The sequence below is a fragment of the Phaethon aethereus genome, assembly GCF_964289735.1.
Source record: "Phaethon aethereus genome assembly, chromosome: 18".
Classification (NCBI taxonomy): Eukaryota; Metazoa; Chordata; class Aves; order Phaethontiformes; family Phaethontidae; genus Phaethon; species Phaethon aethereus.
Window position 1 is genome coordinate 13,593,729 of NC_138594.1, and position 19,514 is coordinate 13,613,242.

Here is a 19,514-nt window from a genome sequence, read left to right on the forward strand (position 1 = left end):
CGCCGAACAGGGCCAGGGAGGAAGAAGGGAGGTAGGCTTGGAAGCATTTGAGTCACACAATGAGTCAGTCATTTTAAGTCAACAACTCACTTTGTAGAACATAAGGAAATAAAAATGTATCCATTGTTTTTGGGTTTTTTTTCCTCTGCGCTTCTTAGTTTGAAAGGCTGCCAGGGATCCCATGCGGCGATCGATGCTTTCCTCCCATTTACACAATTCCTCAGGCTAGGAGCTAGGGGAGTGTCCCATCGCCAGCATACGCATTCTTGCTTCTCTTTTTAGACAAGCCTGGCGCTTCTGCATAGTGCACTCATCTCTGGTGGAAAGGTGGTTTTGCTGTCTCAGGGTTTGTGTCCCTGTTAACTTTGGGGGCCCCTTTCTGCTCACAGTACATGGCTCCCGCAGGGAGGTAGCTGATGTGGGATGTGGGAAGTGCCTGTGCTGATAAAGGCTTTGTCACTGGCTGTGTTTCTGTAGGAAAGGAGGGATACTGGAAATAAAACCGTCCCAGTCTGTTCCTTTTCTCCCCTGTCGGCGCGGTTTGCTGTCTGCCAGGGAACATTTGCCTTGTGGTCCGAAGGGCACTAATTCAGGACAACTGTACTCTATACCCAGCTTTGGCTTGCTGCCACCCTGCTAAATTACTCAGCTTCCATTTTCCCCATCGGTAATGTTAAACTAAAAGCCTTTTGTTACATCCTGGTGACCAAACAGCATCTGACACCTATAGAATGTCTTTCAACCGCTGCTTCTGAACTTATTTTAACTGACCATGACCTCTGATCTATACCAATCAGCTGTGGAAGAACTTAGTGTTCTCTAAGTGGAGTTTGTTTTGGGGGTTTGGTTTGGTTTGGCTTTTTTGTGCCATGCCAGAGTGATCCCTGGTTAACAGGAGCTTTCCCTAGCAATGGGTGGTAGGGCTGCTAAAGGCTTTTCACTCTGGTAATAAACTGCAATTGCTGTTACCTGACTAGCACCATACCAAAATGCTGAAGAGGACAAATAAACGCTGGCATTGGCTCCTTCACTAACTTCAGGCTGGGATGTTGGTTGAGACAGTCAGAATTTGGACAGAGAAGCCCTGGTGGTGGAATTGTATGAGTGGAGCCTGGGGCAACATCTGGCCAGAGGCTGGAGCTCTGCGAACAGTCCCGCAGGGGATGGGACAGTCATCAGCTCGTGCTTCCACAGCACTTGCTTTAAAGGACAAGCAGAAATGATGTGACCAATGTGGTCATGGATATCGATGCACAGAGGAAACGTCTTTCATAAGAGGGTGATAATTTTAGCAGCCAGTAATAAATATAATGAAATGTTTTTGTAACGGAGCTACAATGGTACAGTTCCCATGTTCTTCAGCAGACATGAATTCACATACCAGAACGGTCTAGGCAAAGCACACAACACAAGGAAAAACTCCTTTGGCATAGCAGTTGATGCAATTTTTACAGGTGTGTTGCACGTCCTGTTATTAAGCCTCTTCCCGGGGAGCTAATCAATAAATTACCTCCTCACGAGGGCGCGGAGGCGCAGCATTGCGGAGGGTGGCAGCAGCTGCAGGAGCTGGTGGTAACAGAGCGTATGGTGTTGCATCATGTTGTTTTGGCAGCTCACCTGAAAGGCTTAGTGCTGTTCAGACCTCTGCAGAATAAACAGGAGGCAAAATTATAGGGGAAATGAGCTGAAATTAGTGCAACCTGGCAGGAGCTCTGGAGTCATGAAGAGGTTGGGAATTCATGTCGTAACAGAAGTGATTATATTCTTAGGACCAGGGGAATTGGCCACAGACTTCCACATCTCCTGTAACTTCTTCCAGCATCTTGTGTCATGCTATCTTTTGATTATTTCAGCCTCGGGGGTGAGTGCATGGAGTGCCTCGCTGCTTCTGCTTCAGGCTCCAATTCCCAGGACCTTGCCTGAACTAGTGCAATCTATGATGTAAGAAGCCGAAGCACCTAATTCCATTTGTACCCAAACCCATGCCCAGGAAAAAAATATCCCCAAATTATTCTTCCAACAGAAGGATAGTACTTTTTCCATTCTCTCTGAGTCGTGGGGTCGGTGTAAACTTGATCTAAGGCAGCCCTGTCAGGAGGTCTGCACGGAGCCGGGTGCTGGGAAGAGGAGCTGGCCTTCACCGTTTGCCGTCAGCAGTGTAATCAATTAAAGTTGTTCCCGGCTGCAAAGCTGAGAAGGTTGGACAGATCCAAGAGATGGCGGAGGCATACGGCTCTATCTTGCTTCATATAAATATTTGAACAGCAAGAACATTAATTATAGCAGGTTTGTTTTTCCCCTCCCTTGGTTCGCTGCCAGATTTCTGTGGAAGAGCATAGTGACAGCTAACTCGCGATCAGGAGCTGCAGCTAGTGGGGCCGTGAAGCTCTGGATGTGGGATGTCGGGGAGGAATGGTCCGTGATGAGAGCAGGAGATGCCCCAGAAAGAGGTCCCACGAGCGGGAGCGATGGAGGAACAGGGAGGAACCAGGTTTCCGGAGCGCCGGGCGTTGTTCCCCCTTGCTTAGGCGGAGGGGAGGCCTTCCCCTCTCGCCTCGGACGCGGCTTCGCTCCCGCAGCGCCCGCGGAGCGGGGCCCCGTGGCCGTGGGCGCGGGGCCGGGCAGTAGGCGCAGCGCGGCCGCCAGGGGGCGGGCTCTGCCCGGCGGCGCGGCCGCGCGGTCCCTGCTCCGCACGCCCGGCCCCGCTCCGCACGCCCGGCCCCGCACCCCCGCCCCGCTCCGCACCTCCGGCTCCGCACCCGCGGCTCCGCACCCCCGGCTCCGCTCCGCACCCGCGGCTCCGCACCCCCGGTTCTGCTCCGCACCCCCGGCTCCGCACCCCCGCCCCGCTCCGCACCCGCGGCTCCGCACCCCCGCCCCGCTCCGCACCCGCGGCTCCGCACCCCCGCCCCGCTCCGCACCCCTGGCTCCGCACCCGCGACCCGCTCGGCGCTCGTCTCCTTCCCGGCCGCGGCCTCCCTCAGCAGAGCCGCCGCTGGCCGCGGGCGCGGGCACAGCGCGGCCGCCCCGGGGCAGCCAGGCCGAGGTGCCGCGGCCCCGCTCGCGCTTGTGCGCTGCAGCGAGACGGACTCGTTCACAGCGGCTGGCGGGGCGGGCGGGCTGCCCCGGGGGCGGGCGGGCTGCCCGGCAGCGCGGGGCTCCCCTTCCCGCGGGGCGCGGGGCTCCCCTTCCCGCGGGGCGCGGGGCTCCCCTTCCCGCGGGGCGCGGGGCTCCCCTTCCCGCGGGGCGCGGGGCTGTGCCCGCCCCGTGCCGCTGCCCAGCATCGCCCAGCATCGCCCTGCGTGCTCTGTTACTTGTTTATAGGCTCGTAACGCCCGGAAAGCCTGAGAGTGGAGAGAAACGGTGCTGGCGGGTATCCACAGCTTTGTGGGGGAAGATTTGCATTAACTGGATCAAAATAAAGAGCATGTCCCCGCTAAGAAGTACCACAGTATATGCAAATAAATCTGCATAGTCTCTGTCTTCTTGGCTCGGTCCTCGCAATTATAACAGCATTAAGCATTTACAATAACTCTGAAACATGCTTTTAGTCAGCTCTCCTTTTTCCTCTCCCTTTTCTGCTACTTGAAGAAAGCTCTCCCCTTGGGAAACCCGCATTGTATTGTGGAAACAGGGAAATTCTCTCTGGGTGGTGTTGGCTCAGCTAATACTGGGTCAGCAGCAGTGCAGAGTCCAGGGAGCTGCTTAACTTTGTCAGTAAAAAGTCCCCCTGAAATTCCCAATTCATTGCTTAGAGCCAAGGATATAAGAACAAAGGTGATCTTCAGGGCTTTCAAGGGACCGGGGTTTTGAAGGCTTGATTGTAATTAGCATAATTAGTGCAGAATTTTATTTTTGCATGGATAGAACTGGAAGGAGAAAGCAAAATAATCCATTGATTTTAAATATAAAATAAACACTGGTAAGAAAGGTCCCCTTTTCCAGTCTGGAATAGGCTGAAAAGCAAACATTCTTTTTCGAGCTTTGCTGAGAAATCACTTTTTCCATCTAAGGAATTTTTTTTTTTTAAGTGTTGCATTTCGATTGATTTATTAATGAGCTAAAGCCTAGGCATGAGGTGCCCCTTCTCTGTATGGATTGTAAAAATCTGCCATTCAGCTTTTGGAATATTTTCCTTCCTTAAAATGAAGGTAACATTTGCATCATTGAGCAGCGTACGCTCGGCTCTAAATGATCTGTTGTGTTTGGCTTCTCGGGAGCTATGTGTATTTTATTCATAAGCATTGAACGGCTAACTCTGCCCCCGCTGCCTCGCTGCAACAAGAAGTCACAGAGAAGAACCTTGCCTGGGTTTTACCTAAGTCGCCTACACCTGCCTGGAAGCCTCATCCGTGAAAAACAGCTTGCTTGTCTTTTAACTGACGGTACATGTGTGTCACATTCCGGGGTGTGATTGGGTAAAAGAGATTAACACACACAGTAATTCACTACAAGCTTCTGATTTTTTTCCCCCTGCCCATTTACATTCAAAATAATTAACTCAAGAATTCTCAGTTTATTTTGTTTTCCTTTTGGTTTAATTTACAGCATTCGGGGGGAGCCCTTTGGAGGTGAGCGGGGCTGTTTTTCTAATGCCCCCTCTTGCTGGCTGAAATCGCTCGGCTTCCCTTCAGGCCACGAGGACTTGGAGGAATGAATTAGGAGCAACAAAGCCCCCAGTGTAGTGAGGCTCTTCGCTCGGCTGCCGCCCGCCTCGGCAGAGCGGGGCAGCACGGCAGCACCCCGCGCCGCCGCAGCGGTGGGTCATCCCGGGGCGCCGGCCGCTCCGCCGCACAGGTTGGCTTTTGTCCGCCCAGATTTGGGGCGATGTTTGGGGCAGAGGTGGACGCTGCGTGCTCTGCCTGCGCTGGGTGGTCGTGTGTGCTCGGGGAAGGAGGTCAGGGTGCTGTAAAAGCGGGTTGCAATAGCCCCATAAAGCATAACAAATCGTTTTGATCTTTATTTCTCAAGGACAAACCAATTACACCTATCAGAAGGCAAAGCTGCATAATCGGGTTTCCTCGAGTCCCTCGTTTCATTGTGTTAAAATGTTTTATTCGCAGAGTTGATGTTAATTCAGGGCCCCGGCCCCGATCGTGAACTTGCTGTTACAGCCCAAGGTCAGAGCGGGAGCGCAGAAGTTGCTGCCCTCCCCGCAGCGTGCGACGGCGAGATGGCCAGTGTGTAGACGGCTGGTAACCACAAGCCTTCTTCTGCTCCTTTCCTGTGTGAGCGGAGGGAGGGATTCCAGCGCTTTCAAGGTGTAAACAGCTTGTTCTTTGGATATCGTTAATAACACCAACAATACGAGGAGTGACTAACAGTAGTACGCTGGCTTTTAGAAGCGCCGTGAATCTGCTTCCTGGTGCCGGGCATGAAAGGGTACAATTAGTTTTCATAACCTTTTATTTTCCCTTTACGGCAAGCGAAGCAAAGCAAGTTTGTCGGAGGCAGCATGCTCCCGATGTGGTCTCCAGTGACCTCTGCAGCCGTGACTGGCAGCCTGGCGTCAGGAAGGACCTTGTGCCTGTGGGACAGAGATGAGCAGAACGAATGCCGTAGGACAGCTTCGGCTCCCTGGAGGACGCAGGCTAAGGAAGGTGAAAGAAGTGCAATTACAGGAGGTTTTCAGCACAGAAAGTTAATTAGCTACTAAATAGCATTTAGTGCAGTTCAACATGGGGAAATTTATGTTTTGAAAGCAAACAGATCAATGGAAAGCCTGTGGAGCTGGGTTTTGGAAAGTCCATGTTGACATTCATGTACTTTGTACTGTAACGTCCTGGGCAGTTTTTCGCAGGTTTCCTGAACAAATAGGGAGAATTGTTGGGTTTGTTTCCACACGTGTTTGTGGACATACAGATATGCTTCCACATGAGGATGTTTTGATTTGATTTCAGAACTTCTGGGTTTAAATTTCAGAGCTTCTTTCATCCAGACTATCTAACACCTTTTTCCCTATTCACCGAGGTCAGTGTAAAACAATTCTGTTTGGGCTCTCTGAGGCAAAGGAACTTCAAGTTCCAAATATTTTCAGCCAAAGGATGAATTTAACACAATTTTTAACCTCGTTACACATCTGTGCTGATCAGATGCGAGTAGCTGGTGCGACTGCAGCGTTTCCATGCCTGGCTCTGTGTGGCCACACTGCTCTGGTGGTGGTGCCGTCCCGCGATGTCCTTCCAGTCCTTCTCCACAGCGCAACTGGGAACGGCCAGAAATATTTTGACAAGTTTTTTTTTAATCCCAAATTACCAATCTGTTTTCTTTTGCACATCTTTTATATGTCACTGAAAGTCAGCCTGTTTCACAGTTCATGATGTATGTATATTGTCAAGGACACTTTTTTTAATCAGAACAATAGATTTGGGTTCTGGCTGCCTGATGCTACCTCCCTTTATTACAGTCACTACACTGAATTTTTAGGCGTTTCAGGATGGTTTTGAACTTTTATTGATGGATTATTTATTTGAAGCTCTCTGTCTTAGATGTTTTAGGCAGCTGATGGTGCTATGAGCTATTTCACCTTGCTGGAAAGAGGAGGAACCTAGAAGGTCAGTGCCTGTGGGGAGTAGTGGAGAAACAGAGAAATGCTAACCCCTGGGGAGGAAAAGGGGCATGTAATTCCCATTACATGGATGCTCATACATTATGATGATACTTATTGTCTGTAAATGATGCTTCACAAGCCAGCGCGCAGGGACGGCTCAAGCCGTAAGGAACGCTGTTATTAGCGAAGGCGTGCTTTAGTGCGCTGGCGATGGAGAGCCAACTGCGGAGGGTTTGGCTCTTGCAGGAGGCTCTCTGGGAATCGGGTGGTGCGCGCTGACAGCTCAGGTACTGCCACATCATGGCTATAATCTTCAGCCCCTTTCCCTCTTATAATTACATTTGTCACATCATGTCGTAAAATGAGTTATTAGGTCTTTGTTGCTGAAACAGTCTGCCCATGTAATTGGTGCAAGGCTCTGCCCTGGCTCCATTACAGAAATAATTGGGTTTAGCTCTCGTTCTGCTGTAGGTGTGTACAGATGCTTTGGCCGAACAGTAAGTCAGGTCCCATTACTACGTTACCGCACGCCGAAAGTCTCACTCCTCGGATCGGGCGCGCAAGGCAGTTCCCCGGCGGTGGGAGGGGGACGGTGGCCGCCTTCCTTACACAAGCGCTTGCGTTCTTAGGGGCTACAAAAGCTCGAGGAGTGTAGGTATGGTGATTGCTGTAGTTGATTGTTGAGTGGAGAAAATACATCACCACCCGGCCTTGCTCACCAGCAAGAATGAGATGTATTTTGAGACGAAAGAGTAATGGGACTTCAGTAAGGGGAAAAGGCTTTAGTGGAATCCTGAGTATGTCCGTGGGTTTCCTGCCTCAGGTTTTGCTAATCCTCCTAATTTTTTTTTTTCCCCTGTCCCTTTTATTCCCACGGACCATCGCACTTGTTCTCTTGTTTTGCTGAGCAGTGCTGTATACTAGCTGGCGCTTTGTTTTTCCTGGATCCCACAACCCAAAGTCTCTCTGGAATGTTCCTCCAGCTCTTTGCTTTGCAGTGCTTCAGCTCCCTGCTTTTGCAGGGCACTCCGGTATAAATCCCTCATCTAACAGGTATAATAGTCTGACTTTGATAAATAGTAGGTTGTAGAATTCTTCCCTTGCATCTGTGTATATTTATGTGCATATTTAGAGGACTGCCCAAAATCCACAAAATTAGGATTGATCATACTACTTATTGTTACTTAAGTACTGAATGATCTCAATATTGAGATTATTTCTAAAAGTAGTCCGACAGATTAGAATCTTTTCGATTTTTTTTCAGTCAATATATACAGGAAAAAGTAATTTTAAATGCAGTGAGTTTTTTTCCTTAATTTCCACAGTGACTAAGTATGCACCAATGTATGAGGTGGTACACTCACTGCATCTATACCGTGTGTGAACGTATGTGTTTATCAGCCTCTCCAAAGGGCACAGGGCGCACAGATGTCTCGCTCAGATTTCATCTTCTACATCAATCTGGAATTTCCCTGGGCTGCTCACTCTGAGGCACGGTGCTTACACTCACTGGCTTTCTGCTGTCCAGAAAGGGTAAATCCACTTACACGCCTTGCTTCGGCTTGCTTCCGTGCGTGCTGCGTGCGTGTGCAAGCTTGCCACTAGTGACCAAACATGACCTGTAAATACTTGTCTTGAAGAAGCATTTCCAGAAGATAGAACGTTGCCAGCACCTCTGTGCCTGGGCTCTCCAGCCTCCGAGTTTTCGGGTAGCTACTTGTGTATCTGAAGCGAAAGGAACTGCAGCTGGCAATAGCATCCCGTACTGAGGAGCCACAGGATTCCGTGGGATCAAAGCGAGCCTGCCCAGCTCTGCTGGTAACTATCATTTTTTGGCAGTCGCCTCTCTGCCAACTGGTCGTTTGAGATGATGCTCTTGAAGAATGGGCACAGACAACGCGTCCCAGCCCTCTGTCGTACGGGCTGGTTAGTCTTTGCACGAGTTTTAGAAAATTGGTCGCCTCTGCTTAGTCTTTGAGCTAGTTTGAGTCATCTCTTCCAGGAAAATCCTGCGTAACCAGCTGTGGCTGTTACGAAGTGTTGCTCCATAAATACCAGCTGCCTGTAGCGAGCAGTCCAGCACAAGTGTCTTCTACCAGGACTCCTATTACTTCTGCATTAGCATGAGATACTGAGTGTTGTAGGAAAGGGCTATATTTTGCAGTTTTATCAGAAAGTAACACTTGATTTATCACAAAGGCCAGTACAATTTTAATGGAAAAGTTCACAAGGTGCCGGTGATGGCGTATAGCTGCGCTTGAGACTGGAAGTATCCCGGTGTCTACCCTAGAAAAACTGCGGTCGTTCCTCCCTGAGTGAGCTTGGGTGTGTCGTACGATCCCTGCTCGCATGGTCAGGCTGCCATGCCACTTCTAAGACCTCAGCCTCCGCATGGCTTGAATGTAAGTTTTGCTCTGATGCTTGCTTTCAGAAAAAGGGAGCAGCAGAACTTCATGAACCGAGTGGCGAAGCCACCCTTTTAGCTGAAAGTAAAACAGACTTCGTCTCCTCTGCATAACGCTGCAGAAGTAGAGAAGGGGGCTCGGGGATTTATTTCCCATGCGTGTGGGCGCTCAGGTTTTGAGTCGTACGCTTGAGCTGGGCGGCTCGCGGGGGCTTGGCTAAAAATTTAACCCACAACTAACTGGGATGTCCGGAGACCTGTCCATTGGAATGCAATGACCTGAACCATGGGTAGATGCTGCAAATAAGGCTCGTCCCTGTGGAAAAGGCACTGGAGCCAGGCTTGGAAAGCATACTGATGTGGTGTGCTGCAGATGCATGCTGAGTGTGTGATTTTCAGCGTTCAGTGCCTACATTGTTAGATAAGCGGATTAGAAAACATTGCATAAAGTGGCATTGCAGGGGGCTGTCTTTATACCTGCTACTTGCCTTGTTTTGCAAACCCCGATTTCACAGCGGAACCCATTCAGAGCTTGCACTGAGATTGTTCACATGTATTGGCCTTTTTAAGAATCAAGGGGTCACAGTTTCAGATTCACTTAATTCTCAAAGCAGTGATATTTTTCTTTTGGGATCGGGGCTGGTGGCGGGCATGTGGGTTTTTTTAATCTAAACTCAGTGTGCTCTTAAAGGTGAGTGTCTGCGGCGCAGTGAGCTCCTGGCGTATTGGAAAACGCTTGGGTTCTCTTTCCTTACTTCACAGTGGGTTAAGGAGCTCACGTGTAATTTCCCGCTCCTTAACCCTCCAGAGTTTCAAGTTTGCAAGCGCAAACCATTTGTCCGAAGTTTATACACACGAATCCAGGCTTGTCAGGGATTACTTGCAAAGGCGTAATGAGAAACTCGAGTTCCGAGGAAATATCGTGGGATCTTGCGGTCGCCGAGGGAAGCTGCCAGATGAGATCACTAGTCAATGCTGCAGCCTGAATGCGCTCACTCCTGCTGTCCCCGGTGCGGCATGCTGCGGAGCGGTGGGGCAAGCAGTCTCTTCCTCGGGAAGTTATGTTTTTTGAACGGCCCGAGGTTTTCGATCCCGAGGGGTCGTCAGTCCCAGAGGCGTAACGGTTTGAAGGGGTCCTGCAGCGCAGGGCGCTGCGGCGTGGGCTGGAGGGCCCGCCGGTGCCTGCTGTACCGGCTCCCCAACGCGCTCTTTGTGCTGCGATGGAGGAGCAGGGGACGGGCCGTTCCTCGGAGCAGTCTGGGCTCTTCCCACACTGGGCTTCTTAATTTTCCCTTCTCAAAAGTCAGTGTTTTGAGGAATGGGTTTTGCTCTCCCCGGTTCTGTGTGGAATTCAGGAACAGACCGAAAACACAATTGTTTTTGGGATGGTAGGGAATTAATTTGAATAAAAATAATTTAATCTCTTCTGTGGGCCATCGATTATTGACTTCTTAGACCTGCACTGAATTCCAATTTCAGAGCTCGGACAAAAGATTTTTAACATGGAGCATCTGTGGCTATTGCGTGTAACTGCAGTCGTCTTGCGGGGCTTTCTTCCTCCACGCTCTTGTCTGCAGGGACACGTGTGACAATCGCATGACCTGCTCCACCAGCCCTGCCTCCAGCCTCGACGCCAGCGCCCGGTTCCAGGAGAATAATGGGCAAATGCAGAGCACCAGATGGGACGAACAGCAGAAAGTATTTGCCCTCGAGCAGGTCTGTGGTGTCTTTAGAGTGGACCTGGGACAAATGAGATCCCTTCGCCTCTTCTTTAGGTAACGTATTATTTGTGTGTGCTCTGGATCAGTGTGTGCTGGGCTCTGGGGGGGCAGATGGCTTCTGCAGTCCTCCTTGGAAGTCTTTCCCTAATGGTTGTCTCCGGGAAAGCAAGTGCCAGCCTTCCCAAGGAGAGCCTCTGAATTACAGTTATGGGGCCTAAAGGACTTTTTTCCCTAGTAAGGTAAAGGTTGCTCTTAGCTATCTTACCAAAAATGTTTAAAATAACCTGGAGGTGTGGAAAGCTTCTCTTTATCTGTGCCCCTCACCAGGGCTCCTCTAGGCTCTTGCTGCTTTTCACCTTTTCCGTTATCTTCCACATTATTACAAAAATTATTAAAAACATTTTAGTCTGTCTTTTCACTCTCACTTCTTTAGACAATGCTGTGTGCGACCAAGTCCACTCATGTCTAGGAGCTGACTTTGTCTTCTGCCTCGATGTTGCTGGGGCAGACTTCTTGGGTGGTTGTTCTCCAGAGAAGTAATTTAATTCCTTCACGTGGTAGAAGGGTAAAAGAGTGCAGTTACCAGGCATGGGTGGGGCTTCTTGGGGAAAACGGTCACTATAGCCATGTCATAGAATATCTCAAGCTGGAAGGGACCTATAAGGATCACTGAGTCCCAGAGCTGTACAATTACTTCTGTGCCCTGTTTCAAGGGACAACTTGGTGCTACACTTTTTTGTAATTTGCTTTCCACTCTGTCTCATCTGACGTCCCCGCTTCCCGCTGGGCCCCTCGTTATCCCGGGCGATGAATGCAGGTTGTTCTTCCCCGTTGTTTTGTCCCACAGCGATGAGGCGTGCACCTGCGGACAGCTGGTTGTTGCGAGCAGGGAGAGTCAGTACAAGATCTTCCATTTTCACCACGGTGGCCTGGATAAACTGTCCGAGGTGTTTCAGCAATGGAAGTACTGCACGGAGACACATCTCAAGGACCAGGTACCTGAGCAAGGCTCGTCGAGCAAAGAGGGGTTTTCCAGCAGACGTTTCACACTTAGGTTTCTAGCCAGGGGAGTGTGTTGGCGAAATGAAGCGATGAGTTCACGCCACCAAGTCCGGCAGAAAGCCACAATGTGCTGGATGTTGTTTGGGATGCAATGGCGAGTCGGACGCGAGGTCTCTCGTGTGCTTTCTTACCCACGTCCGTTCCCGTTCTGCCTGTGGAATACAGGGGAAGACAATCCAGAAGACTTGCTTAGGTCGTTATGTTGCTAGACCCAACGGGTCAGCACTGTGCTTTAGGCGTGTAAGGTGGCTGGGAAATCTGCAGTGGTAGGTCTGAAATTCTGACAGAGTCTTTCATCCATTTTGTGAAGCGTCACACACTGCACCGGAAAATGTTTTGACAAGGCATCCTGCCATATTTTGTTCAATCTTCATACAAATGTGATAAGAGCTCTTTAATTATCTGTTTAAGATACTGTATGTACTTATTAGAAACAGTGATTTTTAAATTTCCATCCTTCCCACAGAGCCCCCTGCTGCTTTTCTTATTATGGTCGCATGGGCTCACTTTTTGCATTGAACAACCTTTGATTTTTAAATTAAATGTCAGCTGCAGCCTTGCACTGGGATCATGAGTGCCCTTAGAGAGCCTGGCAGTGCAGTTCCCTGCTTGCCTAACAGCAATCCCTTTGTATATGGCCAATCATATGTAATTTATTGCAGGCATTCCTGGCAGGGTGAAGTTTTGCTGTAAGCAGCATTAATTCAGTTTCAGGTCAGGAATAAGATTGGGGGAGGAATGGAAGCAATTTTTTTTTTTAAGATGAAGCTGTTTTGTGGTACTCAGATTTTTAATTATTCTAATCACTCTTGCTATTTGTAATGGTTGGAATTTAAAAAAAAAAATACCTCCCCAAGTGCAGCGCCTCAGTGCTTAATCCTACGTGAACCGTGCAAAAAGGTTTTCCCACTCTGAAAATTGCTGGGTTTCATCCTCTGCTGCCGTCCCTGGCTCCTGCCTCCAGTTTTTTGGGTTTTTTTCCCCCGTTCAGCAGCTTGCCGATGAGAAAACATGTATGCAGTTCTCCATCCGCCGCCCCAAGCTGCCCTCCTCAGAAACCCACCCGGAGGAGAACACGCACAGGCGTCTCGACGTGTCTGCCTGGCTCCATCACCTGAACGGGTCCGGGCAGGTGGAGGAGGAGTACAAGCTGCAGAAGGTGAGGTGGTGGCTGCTGCCGTTTCCATCCGCTCTCTCCTGCCGCAGGGTGCCCGTCCCCAGGTGGGAGCTGCGAGGGTTTGCTTCCATGCTGGGGGCGAGCACTGGGCATCGAGAGCCTGCGGGCCGGCGTGTGGAGCCCGGCCGGAGGTCTCGCCGGGGCTGCGGATGGGGCTGCGATGGGCAGGGTGGGAGAGCATCCCCCCGACCGAGGAGGCCGAGCCGTGCGGCTTCTGCTGCCGGTTGGAATCAGTAAACCGAAGTGTCCGGTGCTAGTCATGTTTGCAAAATGCAGTGTGAACGAATCAAAGAAAGAAAATTTGAGATTACTGGGTGAAACAATGCAGGGCTTGCGGGGGAGCACTGGGTCCGGGTCCTGAGAGAGAAGTTTGCAGTGAAATGCAGCGTCTCCAAGATCGGGGATTAAGCCGTGACATGAGAACGACACGTTAATCATAGAGCCTCTCCAGGGGGGGTTATTGACATTGAAATGAGCCCGATTTGTGTCTCGTCTGGGAATAGAAGGCTAGCACTTTCCCTCTAAACATGTGCAAATTGCAGGAGCTTGAATCAAGGCGTCACTTGTCAGGAAAGAACTGCAAAGCCACCACGGCACGGCAGCAGCCAGTTTCTTGTGGCTGTTTTGGGGAGCGTTAAAACTGTACCAGTCATAACTTCTGCTCCTTCTTCCAGGCCATTTTCTTTGGTGGGATTGATACTTCCATCCGTGGGGAGGTGTGGCCCTTTCTGCTGCGCTACTACAGCTACGAGTCCACCTCCGAAGAGAGAGAGGCCCTGAGACTGCAGAAGAGGAAGGAGTACTTTGAGATCCAGGAGAAAAGGTAACAGACCAGCTTCACCCTCTCCTGCTCATCTCTCCTCAGGTCTGACATCGCAGCAGTACCGCTGGTGACGTGCGGACGCAGCCTCTGCCCCTCTGCTCCAGGAGAAGCCGGTTGGAGTGGAGGAGGGAGAGGAGTGGTAAAGGAGGTGTACAGGCACAGCTGACCTCTTGAGAGTCTGGAGCTAATACCGTATAGCTCAAATATTATCTTACTTGGGGTCTTGAAACAGGCTCATCGGTACCACGCAGAGAAGCTTATCTCACAGGCGAGACTACAAGCTTAGCGTGCTTGGTTGAGAACACTGAAGGTGAAAATGGGATATTATATTTCTTTATAAACAGGTCTGGATGTAAAAATAGGGAAGAAGAACGGATATCTAACTCAAGGAAGTTATTACCACAAGAACTGTACGTTGTAAACTAGTTGTGGGTACATTTAAGCTGGAGAGGGACAGCACTATTATTGCTTAGCAGTCAAAACAGAGAGGTGAGTTCTGGTGTGCCACCCACAAGGAGCAGTGGAGAGTCCGACTGCTTCTGAAGTGGAGTTTAGTGCAGAAAACACGTCCTGTCACCCCATTTATAACCCAGGAGGCTCCTTCTAGTAATCCGTTTGGACAGAAGAACTGCTGTTCTGGACAGACCTGCTTGTCTGTTTTTCAGGTGATGAGAAAACTCTGTATAGAAATAGTTTTTCTCTGAAAACTGAAATTAAGACTTTTTGATCCTTGTGGCAATCATATTCCTCTCTCAGGAATATGATAACATACTCCTGTTGCTGCTCAATTTTCAGGCTTTCAATGACTCCAGATGAACAGAAGGATTTTTGGCGTAAAGTGCAGTTCACGGTAGATAAAGACGTCGTGAGGACTGACCGCAGCAACCAGTTCTTTCGAGGGGAGGACAACCCAAATGTGGAAACTATGAGGTGAAGTGTCCCAAACAACGTGTCCTACTGAACGTATAGAAAACTCAGCAAGCACCCCTGGCCCCGGCTGCCTAGGCCACTGCCTTGGGAATGCTGAAGAGCACCCTGCATGCGGTGACTGGTACCAAGTGGTGCAGAAGCAAGCACCTCTTCCCCAGTGCTTCCGCTGCTGCTTTAGCCATTTGCTTCTTGATATAGTAACACTGCTCCCATCACCTAGCTTCCCTGCATACGTAGGCATACGAGAGGTGTGAGCCTTCTGTGGCTACGGGAGGGTCGTGGGTGCTACAGCAGGGTCGGCGGCGGCTGCTTGGGTCTGTGGCTCTCGTGGCGGGCTGGAGGATAAGCACACCAGCGTCTGCTTCATGGGTGACTTGTAAACGTGTGCCTACAGAAGCTGGATTTCCTCTAACAGCACAGCTTGGAGCCTCATGGGTGTGTAGGCATCATCTCTCTTTTCCCGTGGGCCCTTCACTTCTGTCCTCTCAGTCGTTTTAAATTCTCATTTTCTGTTTATATTTTGGTCTCTGTGTATGCAAAACCTTCTGGAGTTTATTTCACTGGACTGATGTTTGCAGCAGGGTTTATCTGTATGTGTTAAAGCACCTTACAGTAGGGTCGTGTGTCTTCGTACCTGAGATGAACTGTGTTGATCGTTCCTACTGCACTGCTCCCAGTGGGCTGTACTGCGGTTGGAAAACAGGAGCCTAAGGAGGTCTGTTCAAATCCGTTGCCCTAGGCTGCTGTGTGCTATTCAGAGTTCTCGCTGCCCATCCAGGAGCTGCTCTGGATCAATGCAAAATATTGTAATCCTAAAAAATGCCAGTTAGGGATAGTGTTAGCGTATCTTTGTTATGCTTCTAGATACAGTTCTTTCAGGGAAAGCGATTCTGTGGGATGCGACATGCTGCACAGGTGCTCAAAGGCTCACAAGCCTCCGGGTGCAGTTGCAAGTTAATCTTTTGGATGGCAGGAGCGATGTGTTGCTTCTCTGCACTTTGCCTGACGCAGCCTGTGTGGCCGGAGGCGGGGTAGAAGGGAAAGGGTGCCGCGCTCCGCTGTGACGCGGCCTCTCTGTGTCTCACCTCTGCATTTGCATCTCTTCTCCAGGAGGATCTTGCTGAACTATGCAGTATTTAACCCAACAATCGGATACTCCCAGGGGATGTCCGACCTGGTTGCCCCACTCCTGGCAGAGATCCTAGATGAGTCGGATACTTTCTGGTGCTTTGTAGGACTGATGCAGAACACGATCTTCATCAGCTCGCCCCGGGATGAGGATATGGAGAAGCAGCTGGTGAGGCTGAACGCTGAGCTCCCTTTAGCCCTGTCTTTAGCTCCCCCTCTCCCCAGTCAAATTAGAAGAATGCCATAAAGCAGTTACCTGGGCTGTGGGGTTCCAGCGTGCCGAATCACACCTGACGGATACAATTGAACCTGGGTGATTTGGGCACTCCGGAGGCAGTTATAGCCAGTAAATTGTCAGAGTAAAGTTACCTTGGCTGTGCTAAAGGGGGCTGATTCAAGGAATCTTTTACGATCAAACGTATTTGGGATGCTGCTTGCTTTGGCTTTGCACTTCTGTCAGGCAGTGAAGACTCAATGGTTCATTTTTGTGCTGATTCTGGGCTGTTTGGTGTGAATGAGGCAGAGGAGTTGATCGAGCTGCAGCCCTCTTCTTTGTGGGTTTTTTTAAGGTTTTCATATTTTTAATAGATTTTTTAAATTATCTCCAAATTAAATGCCTTATATATCTGGCCGACTTCCTTAAAATAAGGTGAACTTGTTTAAAAATGGAAACTTTTTAGGTTTTAACATGAATGTCAGTTTTTTCTGGTTAAGATCCTGAAAAATCCATTCTAAACCTGAACAACCCTGTCCAGGTCATGATGGCACCAATTTAAAGTGGTAAACTTGTGGTGGAAGCCCCACGGGAGGCTGCTGGTGAGGTGCAGTTAGTTAATGTACAGATTTATGCCCTGTAATGTGCCTGCATAGTCAGGCTTTCCAAAATCACTTCCATATTGCTCGGCCTCTACTGAAATGAAATATTGCCAGAGATAGCAATGTCCTTTCTTTTCTCTAGTTTTTAAGGCTCTAGCCGCTTTCCTCAGCCTGAATCTCTCCCCTTTTTTCTTTTCACAACATCATAGCTGTCGTGGGGTTTTCTTTTCACGCTCTGTCCTTCCTTGAGAAATAGCTGCCATGGCCCGTGAGCTCTGGCCTTTAACGGTAGATCCAAGCCTGCTCCTGGCTGTGCTGTAATAAACGGGCCGTAAAGCTGGAGCTTTTTGCCAGAGAAGGGAACTGTGGCCAGCTCCGCGGGAGCCCAGGTCTGGCACGCGGTGCGGGGGCTCCCCGGGGTGGCGCGAGTCCTTGCGCACGAGGTGGGGGCTCAGCCGAGAGCGTCTTTTCCAGATGTACCTGCGAGAGCTGCTGCGGCTCATGCACCCACGCTTCTACCAGCACCTTTCTTCCTTGGGAGAGGATGGCCTGCAGATGCTTTTCTGTCACCGCTGGATCCTCCTCTGTTTTAAACGTGAATTTCCAGATGCTGAGGCTTTGCGCATGTGGGAAGCGTGCTGGGCTCACTACCAGGTTAGACATCTGGAGATGGGCACAGCGCTCACGGGCAGCAGCGTGTCCTTTGCCGAATCCTCACCGTCTCAGCGAGTGTTGCAGAGTTTCCTTAAAGGCTCTTAGCAGCACAGTAACCAAAATAAGCAGGTGTCACAGAGGGTCTGTAACTACCAGAGGGGTTTATCTGTGTAGCAGGAGGATGGACACTTGCCCCTCCTGCTTGAGGATGTCCAGGCTTCAGAAGGAGGTTTTTCAGAAAGTGCTGAACATCCACTTCTGAAGTTCAGACTTCTCTTACACAGCTGGAAAATGTCTTCCCAAAAATCACTAGTCTGCCTTGAAAGCTGTGGTCCAAACCTTGCTGCCGTGCTGTAAAGGCAAGAGACTTTGACTCAGCTGTGATTCAGAATTCACCGATAACTCACTTTCTGAGGTATCACTAGGCAAAACTGGAAGGAGCACAAACTCTCTGCTAAGGACGTGCTTGTGGCGGGTGGGGAGGTTAAGCCAGACCTCTGCCTCCACCTGCTGTACTCCAGCCACTGTTTTCTCATTGCAGACTGACTATTTCCACCTCTTCATCTGTGTGGCCATTGTGGTGATTTATGGGGATGATGTCATTGAACAACAGCTGCCCACCGACCAGATGCTGCTGCATTTTGGCAACCTGGCTATGCACATGAACGGAGAGCTTGTACTCAGGAAGGTAAATGCCCGTGTGCTGGTGTGGGCTGATCTCAGGTCCAAGAGATGAGTCAGAGCATTGAAAAAATCAGGGACTGATGCTTCATCTTCCGCACCTCCTGTATCCCCCTCCTGTATCCCAGCTACCCTGGGAGGGTAGGATGCTGCTGTTTGCCTGGAAAGGAGTCTTGCAGAAATAAGAGGTAGCTGTAGAGTGCTTGGGAGGCAGAGGTGTGGCTGGGACAACCCTGGCACATACGGAGGGGAAACGGCAGAGCCGTTCGTCGTCGTGCCGCAGGCCCCAGCGCATCGCGGGCGGGCAGCGGCTGCAGCCCGTGGGGTGTGCCGCAGCCTGCGGTGACCTGGCAGCGTCCCCAGTGCCTCCTTTAACCTTCAGGTTTGTCTCCGGGACGATGCTCCTTTGCTGAAGCTTTGCCTCTCCTCAGGTAGCCAAACAGGAGGATGGGGCAGGCAGCCATGGGCTCCCCCCGCTCTCCGTATTCGTCCCTGCTGAGGAGTGAATGACTTTGTCTCTCTCTCCCCTCCAGGCAAGGAGTCTGCTCTATCAGTTCCACCTCTTACCCCGCATCCCCTGCAGCCTGCACGACCTGTGCAAGCTGTGCGGGACAGGAATGTGGGACAGTGGCTTCATCCCCGCTGTGGAGTGCTCTGGCCATCACCCCGAGTCCGAGAGCTGCCCGTATGGGGGACTGGCGGAAGTGTCTTCTCCTACACCGGGAAGCGAAGGCAAAAGAAGCTTGAAAACACGGGACGTCTTTGCTTTCCGAAAATAGCTGTAGAGGAACAGGGTGTGACAGCAGAAGAGGGAAGGGCAGGAAGGATGTGCACAGAAAAAAACCTTAAAGGCAAAAATGGAGGGATAGCTTGTCAAGACTCCTGAGAAGACTGAAAGGTGGAGAATGGGCGAGGAATGAAATCACTCTACAGGCAAAGCACATCCCGGCGCACTGGTGGTGGAACCTGGATGAAACGCATCAAACCAGGAACAATGTTTGCACGTGTTTGGATTTGATTTTGTTAGAAACACGAAGCTTTTCTACTTCTTAACAAGGTCTTTTTATTCTGCCTCTGGGATTGGACTGGTTAGCAACCAGAACTTTGTTACTTGCTAATGAGAAACGAGAACACTAAGGAGAGCCAAGTACAACCAGCAGCGTTTGTGGGTCAGGTGGAAGGAGCAGAGCTGTGGCAAGACCTCTCTCTGCGATGCCCCTCCATCCAGAGCATACCACACAAATGCACTTTCTGCTTCAACCAAAACGTGCAGCTTAGTGGCTTCTCTCTAAAGCCATAAAGACCATTTTAATTATAATCTGCCAAAATAAAACTGCAGACCATGGGGATTGCAGGGAAGGTGTCTGCTTTGTTGGCGAGGAAGAGCGGGTCACCTAAAGGTCTTGTGTCTCGCCTTTTGGTTCTTTTATACGGTGTACGGGCTGGCGTGACACTTTTCCCATTTGTACAGAAAGTGTACAGCCACAGGTCTTAAAGCACTGCGTTTCTGTAGTCATTTCGTAGACACTTTTCAAAGTTCACTTCTTCATGACTTTACAGCAAAGCTG

General features: G+C 50.3%; 1 protein-coding gene across 1 annotated transcript in view; it reads left to right on the top strand.

Annotated features, from left to right (window-relative positions):
• Positions 1 to 18,902, top strand: part of TBC1D16 (TBC1 domain family member 16) — a gene marked incomplete at its 5' end in the record, with an annotated part of 24,990 nt that extends 6,088 nt beyond the window's left edge. Inside the window, 9 exon segments of the mRNA XM_082008067.1 lie at positions 10,532 to 10,729; positions 11,523 to 11,670; positions 12,729 to 12,896; positions 13,589 to 13,737; positions 14,533 to 14,667; positions 15,778 to 15,964; positions 17,086 to 17,265; positions 17,807 to 17,953; positions 18,480 to 18,902. Of these exon segments, the coding sequence (XP_081864193.1) occupies positions 10,532 to 10,729; positions 11,523 to 11,670; positions 12,729 to 12,896; positions 13,589 to 13,737; positions 14,533 to 14,667; positions 15,778 to 15,964; positions 17,086 to 17,265; positions 17,807 to 17,953; positions 18,480 to 18,725 (1,558 nt within the window). The 3' untranslated portion in view covers positions 18,726 to 18,902.
• Between the last annotated feature and the right edge of the window lie 612 nt (positions 18,903 to 19,514).